At 46.6% G+C, this 12500-nt stretch overlaps 1 protein-coding gene across 1 annotated transcript in view; it reads left to right on the top strand.

Annotated features, from left to right (window-relative positions):
• LOC134451446 (homer protein homolog 3-like) overlaps positions 1-12500 on the top strand; it is a 92044-nt gene that overhangs the window by 53650 nt on the left and 25894 nt on the right. The window contains exon 6 of the mRNA XM_063201916.1: positions 12138-12274. Within this exon, the coding sequence (XP_063057986.1) occupies positions 12138-12274 (137 nt within the window). The remainder of the gene's footprint in view (positions 1-12137; positions 12275-12500) is intronic.

Genomic DNA, 12500 nt, shown 5'->3' with positions numbered 1-12500 from the left:
AGAGCCTCTGCGCGGGGGGTGTGGTCGCGCACAGACGGTTGCACAGGCTCTGCAACCGTCAGCGCCAATAAGTATAAATTGGCCTTTAGGCACCAGCTCCAGTCAGCCCTGTACTGTACGATGACAGGCTTGTCCTGTTCCCAAGGACTTATCTTCCTCCCTCAGCCCAATACAGTGGCTTGAGCTTGGGCTAGGATCCAAACTACAGTCGCCCCATAAGCCTGGTCTGGGTCTGGGCAAGCATCCAAGGAACACCAGTTCTGCTTTAGTGTGAGAATTGAGTGGACCTGCAAGACAGGACAGGATGGGCTGAGATAGCAGACTTCCAGTCAATTCCTTGAGTCGATAGTATAGTACTCTATGTGTGTTTGTGGACACAGTCCACACTGAGATATTGTGTCCAAAGGATGGGCAGGGTTGCCATCAAGGAGATCTTTTTTGAAGCTGTTAAGACACGGTGTTATAAATTTGCTGTTACCAGAATGACAATGACCACATTCTAGTGCATTATTAAAGGCCCAGTGTTATGTCATAGTATTGTAGTACTATGGTAGTTAACTTTTCTTTTTTTCAACGACTATTACAGCGTGCCACTGGAGGTACAGTGTGCATTAAGGGGATACACCATTAAGACAGCCCATGCTGTAAACTTACTGTTACCAAAAAGGCAAGAACCAAGTCAAACTGTATTACTAAAGGCCCTGTGTAGTGTCATAGTAGTACTGTGGTAGTTAAGTCTTCTCCTTGTTTTTCACTGGTGGAACGGTGTGCCTTATGGGGCTACGGAGATGCTGCACTGTGGGCTGTGTGGTGTATTCCACTAGCCTGGGAAACATCATGAATGGTAATTGCATGATAATTCCGATCTGAAACCCTCACTGAAATCTTCGCCCAAATACCGAATGGGGAGATATAGACAAATGAAAGCTCAGTTTGTTTACAGTGCCGTCAAGTCACGGCTGGTATCATGTCATGATACCAGATGCAAAACCAGCTTTCCATCAAGACTTGAAAACATGTAGTTTGTAAAATAATTGTGATCAACCTCTCCTATGAGAAAGTGAATAGAGGGTTTGCAGGGTATATCTCATTTGTGATATAGGCTAGTATTCCTCTGGGGGGAATCCCACATCATGCATGCACTGCATACATGAGCAAGGGCCATGGAGACCCAGAAAAAAACGCTGAGGAAGCAGCCTTTGATGTGTATGTGTGTGCGTACTGTATGTGTGCGTGTGTGCGTACTGTATGTGTGCGCGTGCGTGTGCGTGTGCATGCGTGCCTACTGCCCTACAAAGCAAAAAGGCATTGTTGCATTGTTGTTGAAAACAAGTTGTGATTTTAATGGTACAGCAATATATAAAGTCCCACAAAAATGTTTGATCTGCAAAGAGTGGGGTAATGTAGAGTAACAAAACAGCCAAATGTCAATAATTGTCCTAAATCTACTGCGGCTGGACAACAGAATAATTTGAAAGTAATTTACTCATTTTGGAGCTGTGCACTGTATTGCATTTTCCCCTTCTGTGCTACGTTTAAATTAAGACGTCGTCACATCTCAGAAAATCCTGTGATCCTGATTGGTTCTACTGCGTTTTGGTTTGGAGCAGGTCCTCCAGACCCTTGTGTGAGCTCACCAAGCTGAGCGGAAATACGCAAAGGTCTTATCTGGCGAGAGTCAGACTACAGTATAGGCCTACTGCTCCTCTAACTTTTTCAGCAGGGACTCCCTTTTGGACTTTGACTGCAACCCCCTTTCAGTACCTCCGCAACCCCCCTATGGGTCCCAGCCCCCAGTTTGGGAACCACTGTGCTACAGTATGCTGCTCCTGAGGCATAGAGCCTGGAGTGCTGAAATGTTCACCAGCCCTCAGATGGTGTGTGAAAGACAACTCAGCGGAGCTGAACCATGCAGCACTAGAAAAGCACTAGAGATACACCATACACCACCACATCTCTCTCTCTTTCTCTCTCTCTCTTTCTCTCTCTCTCTCTCTCTCTCTCTCTCTCTCTCTCTCTCTCTCTCTCTCTCTCTCTCTCTCTCTCTCTCTCTCTCTTCCGTTCATGGAAAAGGTTTATCTATATTTCATTCCTTCAGAGTGTTCCAAAGTCGCCCCGGCAACAAAAAAACAACAACAATGTGCATCAAAGTTGGGGGCAAATACAAAAATAATGAAATAAATAAAGGAAAATATAAAGGCTGTGTATATCTATAAAGTCTCTCCCCTCATGGAGAGACGCATCAATAAGTAAGTATGGGGTTGGGGTTGCCCTAAAAACAGTCCATACGTAAGATGGGTGAAAGCATGAAGTACAGAGCTATGCGCTTATAAATAAGTTAGCAGTGTGAGTGTGGGTAAGGGTCGAAGTGTGTGTGTGTGTGTGTGTGTGTGTGTGTGTGTGTGTGTGTGTGTGTGTGTGTGTGTGTGTGTGTGTGTGTGTGTGTGTGTGTGTGTGTGTATCTTAGTGCATATTAGTGTGTGGGTTGTTGTGCATTAATCGGTGTGTGTGTGTGTGTGTGTGTGTGTGTGTGTGTGTTTGCTTGTGCTTGTGCGTGTGTATGAAGGGGGGAGGGGGTCTGTGGAGGGGTATTAGTGTATTTGGAAGTGTGAGTGTGCATCTGTGTGAGAGAGAGAGTGCGCGCACGTGTGTGTGTTTGTGCATGCGTGTGTGCTTGCGTGCCGGTCTGTGTGTAGTGGTACAGTACTAATGTGTTTGTAAGAGTGAGTGTGCATCTGTGAGACTGTGTGTGTGTGTGTGTGTGTGTGTGTGTGTGTGTGTGTGTGTGTGTGTGTGTGTGTGTGTGTGTGTGTGTGTGTGTGTGTGTGTGTGTGTGTGTGTGTGTGTGTGTGTGTGTGTGTGTGTGCGCTTGCATGCGTGTGTGCAGTCACAGCTGGAGGGGGCTTTGCTAGTGCGAGTCTGTGAGTCTGATACTCTGGGAGGATTATAGCTGGATCGGCCTCTTTAGTGCTTTAATGCCTCCAGTACTCAGAGACGCCACATCCAGTCTATTTAAAGTCATAATTGAATTGCATTGGACCTGTGAAAGCCTGTCTGGGGCTCCCATGGGCTCCATCCTGACACTGGGACTGGGCATGGAGTAGACTACGGGAAGTGGAGCTGTGACACTCAAGCACTCCTCTGACACTTAAACACTTTTCTCTCTCTTTCCCTTGTCTATGTTCTGCTCCCTTTCTTTCTTTTTACCCTTCTTTTTCCCCTTCTTTCCTTCTCCATTTTCTTTCTTTCTTTTTCTTTCGTTCTTTATTTCTTTATTTCTTTATTTCTTTCTTTCTTTCTTTCTTTTTCTTTCGTTCTTTATTTCTTTATTTCTTTCTCTAAACCCACTCTACATCCCTTTGGCTCCTGTATTTTGCTTTCCCCCCCTCTTCCTGTTATCCATCCTCTCCTCTCTCCTCCCTCACATTCAATTTCACTTTTTCTGTTCCACATCACTGACTCCTTTCTCCCTCCCTCTCTCTCCCTGTTTTGCTCTCTCCCTCTCTCCTCCTCTCTCTCTATCTCTCCCTCTTCCCCCTCTCCCTCTTCCCCTCCTCCCTCTCTCTCACCCTGCCCCTTTCTCCCCCTCCATCTCTCTCTCTCCCTCTCCCTCTCTTTCGCTCCTTTGCTCCTTCACTTTGTGGTGGATGCTCCTCTGCCCCCCTCCATCTACCTCTCTTTCACCCTCCATCTCTCTCTCCCTCTCCTTCTCTTTCTCACTGTGTGGTATATGACTGACTTCTCTCTCTCTCTCTCTCTCTCTCTCTCTCTCTCTCTCTCTCTCTCTCTCTCTCTCTCTCTCTCTCTCTCTCTCTCTCTCTCTCTCTCTCTCTCCCTCACTGTGTGGTGGATGCTCCTCTGCCCCCCTCCATCTACCTCTCTCTCACTCTCCATCTCTCTCTCACTGTGTGGTATATGACTGACTCTCTCTCTCTCTCTCTCTCTCTCTCTCTCTCTCTCTCTCTCTCTCTCTCTCTCCCTCACTGTGTGGTGGATGCTCCTCTGCCCCCCTCCATCTACCTCTCTCTCACCCTCCATCTCTCTCTCCCTCTCCTTCTCTTTCTCACTGTGTGGTATATGACTGACTCCTCTCTCTCTCTCTCTCTCTCTCTCTCTCTCTCTCTCTCTCTCTCTTCCTCCCTCTCTCCCTCCCTCGCTGTGTGGTGGATGCTCCTCTGCCCCCCTCCATCTACCTCTCTCTCACTCTCCTTCTCTTTCTCACTGTGTGGTATATGACTGACTTCTCTCTCTCTCTCTCTCTCTCTCTCTCTCTCTCTCTCTCTCTCTCTCTCTCTCTCTCTCTCTCCCTCTCTCCCTCTCTCCCTCCCTCACTGTGTGGTGGATGCTCCTCTGCCCCCCTCCTCACCTCCTCACCTCTTCACCTCCTCCTGTTAGCTCTCTCAGGTGAGTGACATGCCTGACGTGACCTGCATCCCCTGCATGACTGCATGTGTGCACTCTACACTGCATGTGTGGACATGTGAATGTGCATGTATTTGTGCGTGCATGCGTGCGTGCGTCTGTGTGTGTGTGTGTGAGAGAGAGAGAGAGAGAGAGAGACAGAGAGAGACAGAGGGAGATTGTGTATGAGATTGTGTGTGTTTAAGAGGCATCAAGCACTTGCTACGGCTACAGCACACGGGGAACTGGGTTCGAATCCAACCCAAGGGCATTTCCCGATCCCCTCACCATCCATCTCTCTCTCTCTCTTCCACAAATTCCCTGTCACCATCTCGCTCTGTCATATCAAATAAAAGGCATTACTCTGTCATATCCAATAAAGTCCCTCATCCATTTTCAGAGAGCCCAAACACATTGTGACGGTTGAACTTGAACGTTTAAAAGATCAAGGCCGATGTATGCTGGTCATGAAGCTAATCTGGTGGTCATGCCATGATGAAATAGAGGAGATGAAAGAACGCCACACAGCACCAGACCACACTTGGAGGAGGCCAGTCTTAGAGCTACATGGTGTTATACATCACATTACATTACATGGCGTTACGTTTGGCAGACGCTTTTATCCAAAGCGACTTACAATCGATTGCGTAATCATAGCACACAACATTTGCAAATGCAAATATGTTTTAAAAATATTTCTTTGGGGGGGGGGGGTGTCAACTTTATTTCGACAGGACAGTGAACAGTGGGACAGGAAACGAGTAGGAGAGTGAGAGACAGGGAAAGATCGGGAAATGACCTTGGGAATCGTCGGAAATCGAACTCAGGTCGTCCGCATAGCAGTCCAGTGCCCAAAGTGCATAAAGTTTGCAATGTTTTTACTGTGCTGTTTAAAACCAACGGTGCTGTTATTGTGCAAATAGAACGTTCTACCCACAAGGACATGGTACAGTAGAAGCAGAGAGAAATCCAACACATACAGCAGAAGGACAGTCATGGGTAAGGGCGTCGAACTTGTAGCTCTAAAGGTTGCCTGTTTGACTCCTGACCCGTCAGATTGATGGGGGGAAGTAATTAACCAGTGCTCTCCCCCATCCTCCATGACTGAGGTACCCTGAGCATGGTACCGTCCCGCCACACTGCTCCCTTTCGTGGGCCACGGGTGAGGCATATATGCAATTTAGTTGTGTGTGGAGTGCTGTGTCACAATGACAATGGGAGTTGGAGTTTCCCAGTTGGGCTGTCACTTTCACTTCACTTCCACTTTCAGAAGGAGACACTGATTTTCTCCCCAGTGATGCTACTTCCATGGCACATTGCAAGATGCTAATGAGTGAGTGATCAATGAGGATTGCGCAGACCTTGCAAAGGGCCTTACATGATGCAGTGAAGGAAACAAAATGGTGCCAAGTCAGTGGCTCCTACTCTTGCTTAGAGCTCTCCTCCACTCCTGAGCTGATGTGGACCAATCTCTCCTTCATGTCTTGGAATAGTTGATTCTCCACTTTATTTCTTGTTTTTAGTTCTACACATATTAAAATGAGTATGCACAACCTCCTCTGAAGAGTTGTAACGTAGTATGTGTTGAGAAGCGGCGCGGCATGCCTAACAGCTCGCAGTCTTCAGAGGAGAAGTAGTGTGCGCTGTTTTGATTCGGGACTAATTACTGTTCTCCTCTGGCATGGTGCCATGGTGTGGTGCTGCTGCTGCTGCTGCTGGGCTTTTTAAGCAGGCGCTTCAGAAGACGGCTATCGCTTCCTCGTGTTTGCACTGCCTCTAACATGCAGACGGGATCACACCACAGAGATAGGGGGCAGAGAGAAAGGAGAGAGGGAGGGAGATGGAGAAGAGAAGAGAAGAGAAGAGAAGAGAAGAGAAGAGAAGAGAAGAGAAGAGAAGAGAAGAGAAGAGAAGAGAAGAGAAGAGAAGAGAAGAGAAGAGAGAGTAAGACGTGAAGGGAAGAGATAGGAGGTTGGAGAGATGTACTAACACGCAGACGGGATCACACCACGGAGAGAGAGAGAGAAAGGAGAGAGAAAGAGAGACGGAGGGGGATATGGAGAAGAGAAGAGAAGAGAAGAGAAGAGAAGAGAAGAGAAGAGAAGAGAAGAGAAGAGAAGAGAAGAGAGTGAGAGTGAGACGTGAAGGGAAGAGATAGAAGGGTGGGAGGTTGGAGAGATGTACTAACATGCAGACAAGAACACACCAGAGAGAGAGAGAGACAGAGAGAGAACAAAAGAGAGAGAGAGAGCAAGAGAGAGAGAGACAGAGAGACAGAAGAAGTAAGAAGTGAAGAGAAGATAGGGGGAGGAGAGGCTGGAGAGAGAGATAGAGAGAGAGATGTACTGTAATGGTCATTACTTATCCATGAGCTGTTCGGGATGTATAATTCAACCTCCACTGCTCCCCTGCCTCTGACTTTAGCGCCGAGATGTCTTCCCTTTGATTGCTCTTTTCATTCGGCTAAATGTATTAAACATACACAGGGATGGGGGGATGGAGAGACAAGGAGGAGAAGAAGGAGGGGGAATGATTAGGAAAACAACAAGAGGAAGAAGAGGAGGAGAGAGGGGGAAGACAATAGGATATTTTAAAAAAGCAGAATAATCCTTAGTGCTTTGAGAGGAAACAACTGAAAAAGAGAGGAAGAGAGAGAGAGAGAGAGTGATGGCATGGATGGATAGATAGAGAAGATTTTGGAGGATAAAGAAGAGGAAGTTCTCCAGCACATTGTACTTGTCACAATAAACAAGAGAGCAACGACAGAAGGAGAGCGGAGAGAGAGAGAGAGAGAGAGAGAGAGAGAGAGAGAGAGTGAGATTGACGAAAAAAAGAGAAAAAAGACAATATGCAGAGCAGCCTGTGAGTGACAGGGAGAGGAAGAGTAGATGTGACAGTGACGAAGAGAGTGGAGTGGTGACTCAGGGAAGAGAGGGAAGAAGACGGAAGAGGAAAAGCCAACAGATGGAAATAGAGGAGTAGAGAAACACACAGAGGAGGAGCCGGAGAAAGAGAGATGGAGAGAGGGAGATGTATACGGTATGTCGTTTCCTGATCTGAAGAAGGAGATGGGAGAGAGACAGAGACAGAAAGAGAGAGATATGCACTGTGTGGGGGAAGATGTAGCTGTGGAAATGTCTGTCTGCTCAAAGCCTGCAGCAGTAGCCTGGCGGGAGACTGTCACACACACACACACACACACACACACACACACACACACACACACACACACACACACACACACACACACACACACACACACACACACACACACACACACACACACACACACACACACACACACACATGGAGTTCCCTGTCCCCAATCACTTGCATATTCTCTTTGTGTGTGTGTGTGTGTGTGTGTGTGTGTGTGTGTGTGTGTGTGTGTGTGTGTGTGTGTGTGTGTGTGTGTGTGTGTGTGTGTGTGTGTGTGTGTGTGTGTGTGTGTGTGTGTGTGTGTGTGTGTGTGTGTTTACATTAGTATTAGTAGTAGAGAGGGGGCTGCACAATACAACAGGGATCTCCACAGTGCTGCAGAGCAGAAACGCAAACGGAAGAAAGAGATCACCTCCACCAACAAAGTTCCACCAAAACCCATAACTACCCCTGCCCACCCATGCCCACATTGCCCCAAAGTATGTGGGTCCAGGATTGGCCTCTTCGCCCATCTGAAGACCCACAAGGACCAAGAAGGAGGACAGACATACTCGACCACGAGTGTCCGCCGATGATGATGACATTAGTATAGTGTGTATGTTCTCCGGCCTGATTTCCCCTTTTTCCAGCCTGCCAATGAGGAGCAGGCTCTTACTGCCCCTGCTGATGTCCCCTAATACTGCAGTCTCTCTGAAGAGCAGACAGTGTGTCCACGTACACACGCAATCACACACAAACGCACGCACACACACACACACACACACACACACACACACACACACACACACACACACACACACACACACACACACACACACACACACACACACACACACACACACACACACACTGTTCAGACTCACTGGATTGGTGCAAGTCAGAAAATGGAACAGTCCCACACCACTGAACATATATTTAAACTAACACTGCAGTGTGTGTGTGTGTGTGTGTGTGTGTGTGTGTGTGTGTGTGTGTGTGTGTGTGTGTGTGTGTGTGTGTGTGTGTGTGTGTGTGTCTGTGTCTGTGTGTGTGTGTGTGTCCTTGTGTGTGTGCATGTGTGTGAATGTTTGAACAGTGCGCAGTATGTGGTGCTACATGTTGATTTTATTTTGTTCAAGGTGTGTGTATGGATTGGATTCTGTGTGTGTGTGTGTGTGTGTGTGTGTGTGTGTGTGTGTGTGTGTGTGTGTGTGTGTGTGTGTGTGTGTGTGTGTGTGTGTGTGTGTGTGTGTGTGTGTGTGTGTGTGTGTGTGTGTGTGTAGCCACAGCAGACTCTAACCAAAAGCTGCTCAATGGAGCACTTAAGCAAAGGATGCTGGGATACTCAGCCACATTTTCGCAATACTGGAACGCACGCACGCACACACACACACACACACACACACACACACACAGATAAGAAACCACTCAATAAAAGCACACAAAACATATTGTGGATCTTGGGGGCACATCATGCACACACATAAAAGGTGCGCGCGCACGCACACACACACACACAGGCACGCACGCACGCACGCACGCACACATACACACACTCAAATAGGCAGTACTGAAATCCCCGGGAGACACAGAATTTGGAGAGGCTTCATATTTAAACACACACACACACACACACACACACACACACACACACACACACACACACACACACACACACACACACACACACACACACACACACACACACACACACACACACACACACACACACACACACACACACACTAAGCTAAAGTGCATTCATTACAGCTGATATGGCAGTAATTGTTCTCAAGGGAACAGGCTGCCAGTTCACATACGTTGTCTACGTACATCATGTTAGACACAACATTTACATTTGAAAACATGTTTGGATATATTTTAGTTGTATATCTTTGAAATGTGGCAAGGTATTGCATCCTCAAGCATTCAAAATGTGTTTTTCATAATGCAACATTCAAAACATGACTTTGTCACACATAACACATTTTAATTTTATTTGTTTCTTTTAATGTGTTTTAGTAGTAAACGGAAGAACATTCAAAATGTGTCTTTGTAATAGATCTTAGCGCATTTCAAAGTTTCAGTAATACCGAAGAGAGATCTGAAGAAAGTTATTAATCTGAAAACACATTTGTTTGTTGGCACAGAGGCATTATTGTGTTAGTCTGTGTTTCTGTTGCCATCTCAGCCCAAAACTGCAGGGGAATTCATCCAGTTGAGCAACAAATGAAAACAATCCTTTACTGACCTGTCAGATCAGAACACTAATGAGGGGCTTGAAAGTTCCTAGGGGAGTGTTTGGTGTGTGTGTGTGTGTGTGTGTGTGTGTGTGTGTGTGTGTGTGTGTGTGTGTGTGTGTGTGTGTGTGTGTGTGTGTGTGTGTGTGTGTGTGTGTGTGTGTGTGTGTGTGTGTGTGTGTGTGTGTGTGTGTGTTGCATTAACTTGCGTGCACATGTATACATGTGTCTGATTTTTATAAATGTATACTGTATGTGTATGATAGTCATGTACGTATAGGCTGCTAAACGTTCAGGCTGCTCGAAGTCTTACATTCTCAAACATGAGATTGTGTTAATGGGATGAGCTGGGACACATGAACAGGATGTATAGGTGTATGTGAAGAGCTTTGTTGCTTAGTTTAAAAAAACTCTCGGACACTGACCATTTCGCTGTTCTGTCTTTAATAAATGACGTTTCGGTACTAGACCTTCATCAGGCAATCTCTAGTACCGAAACGTTGTTTATTAAAGAAAGAACAGCGAAATGGTCAGTGTGCGGGAGTTTCTTTAAACTATTGCTGAGTGACCCATGGTGCCATCTCCGACGCACCTGCCAGCTGAGGTGTGCGAAAAAAGCCGAAGTTTAAGAACTTTGTTGCAAAATGACGTATATTCAGGGCTCTAAATTAACACACGCCAACACGCCAAACACGGGTGAAAATTCATTTTGGCTAGTAGAAAAAAATACCTACCCGCCAATTTGGCTAGTAGCGCCGGAGTGCAGTAAATTATGAACGGTAAACCGCTGCTCTGACGAACGTTAGACGGTGAGATTTCCTACATTACCCATGGACACTAGCGTCACGACGTAGCCTCCCACCGTGGGCTTTCCAGTGCAGCGAGCAGCAACTCCATGCTGTTGCACGCGCCAGGATTGAAAACATTTCAGACGACCAGCCTTCTGTCAGCTACACTGCGCTCACACTATTCTGACACTCAGCTCTCCTCCTAAGCTCTCGTCGCTTTCGCTACAACCTTTTTTAACGTCACTACTGCTATTATTACTATATGAACCTTGCTGTAACAGGCTGCATTTTTGAAGCAGCGAGGCCCTGACCGTTTCAATGACAGGACTAACGCAGAGCTACTTCTGTTCTGTAGGCTATGTTTTGTGCGAGTGATGAGAATGTGGCGGGGGTTAGAGCAAGGTTCTGTGTGTTGGTGAATGCTAGTAGTAGGCTAATTGTAACCGTAATAATAGTGACGTTAATAGCGACAAGGGCAGAGGAGGAGAGCTGACTGTCAGAGTAGTGTGACCGTAGCTGTCAGTTCAGTTGTCTTCTGAAATGTTCCGAGTCCTGGCGCAACTAAGTTGGAAAGCCCACGCCATCGGAAAGGGAAAAAAGCAGCCAACGACGAAGCTGTGGAAGTAACAAAGGAAGCGAAGATTCCCGAGATATTATTTACTTTTAGTTAAACTAGGCTTCTTGTCATTTTGTTGCGCTCCTCCTCTCTCCTCTCCTTTTCCTTTCATCTCTTCTCCTTCCTTGGGGTGTGCGTATGTGAGGTTTTGAAGTGTTTGGCTGTGTGCTTGGTTACTGTAGGCCTATGTTAAAGGTCTGTTATGTGAGTGGCTTGTGTGTGATTCAGCTGTTTCCAGAGGAATTGAACAAAAACTAATCAAATTGATTAGGCCTAAGTAATGAAAGTAAAAAATAAAGTTATAAAATAATGAAAAAATATATAGTATAATATGCTTATTATGTAGGCATATAGTAGCCTATGCAGGCCTATAGTGTATCTGTGTTGTAGAAATAGGCTAGTTGAACAAAATGATAAACAAATAACTAGCCTAATGCCTAGTTTATTTGGGCGAGATAAAAAAAATGGCTAGTTGAACTTCTGTTTGGCTGGTAAGAAAAAATGTATACTAGCCAAATTGGCCGGTGGTGGAAAAAGTTAATTTAGAGCCCTGCGTATATCCATATCCATCCATATCCATATCCACATATCTCATTTTCAATAATAAAATGCAAAAGACAAAAAATGGCGCTTATGTCATTTTGCAACTCTTCATGTTTATGAAAGAGAAAGTGAAAGCCCACCTGGGAAACTCCAACTCCCATTGTCATTGTGACACAGCCCTCCACAGCACTCAACTGCACACTGCACACAGCGAAATTGCATTTATGCCTCACCTGTGCAAGGCGGCACCACCCAGTGGTGGCCCAAGGGAGCAGTGCGGCCGGATGGTACCATGCTCAGAGTACCTCAGTTATTGAGGAGGATGGGGGGGATTTGTGCTATGCATGTGTCTGTCAATCTCTGTGCTTCATCCCTATCCCTCCTCTCTTCCCCCCATCTGCCCCCCTCCAGGATGTGTCTGAGGACCGCCACTCGCCCCCCTTCCTGACGGTGAACGGACCGGACGACAAGCTCTTGCTGAGGAGCAAGAGTGCAGACATGGAGCTGACGTCAGAGAAGGAACGCATCAAGAAGATGCTGTCGGAAGGGTGAGATGACTCTGTGTGTGTGTGTGTGTGTGTGTGTGTGTGTGTGTGTGTGTGTGTGTGTGTGTGTGTGTGTGTGTGTGTGTGTGTGTGTGTTGCTGTGCTATCTTTAATGCAGTTTTCCCTCGTGTTTTGATGCTCTGTCAGTGACAGTGACGTCAGGATGCATCCCCCTCAACCACATCATACCCATCACATATACACAAACACACTTGCAGACAGACAGACA

The sequence above is a fragment of the Engraulis encrasicolus genome, chromosome 6 (assembly GCF_034702125.1).
Source record: "Engraulis encrasicolus isolate BLACKSEA-1 chromosome 6, IST_EnEncr_1.0, whole genome shotgun sequence".
Lineage (NCBI taxonomy): Eukaryota > Metazoa > Chordata > Actinopteri > Clupeiformes > Engraulidae > Engraulis > Engraulis encrasicolus.
The sequence above is the reverse complement of the archived record's forward strand: the minus strand, read 5'-3'. Positions and strand labels throughout refer to the sequence as shown.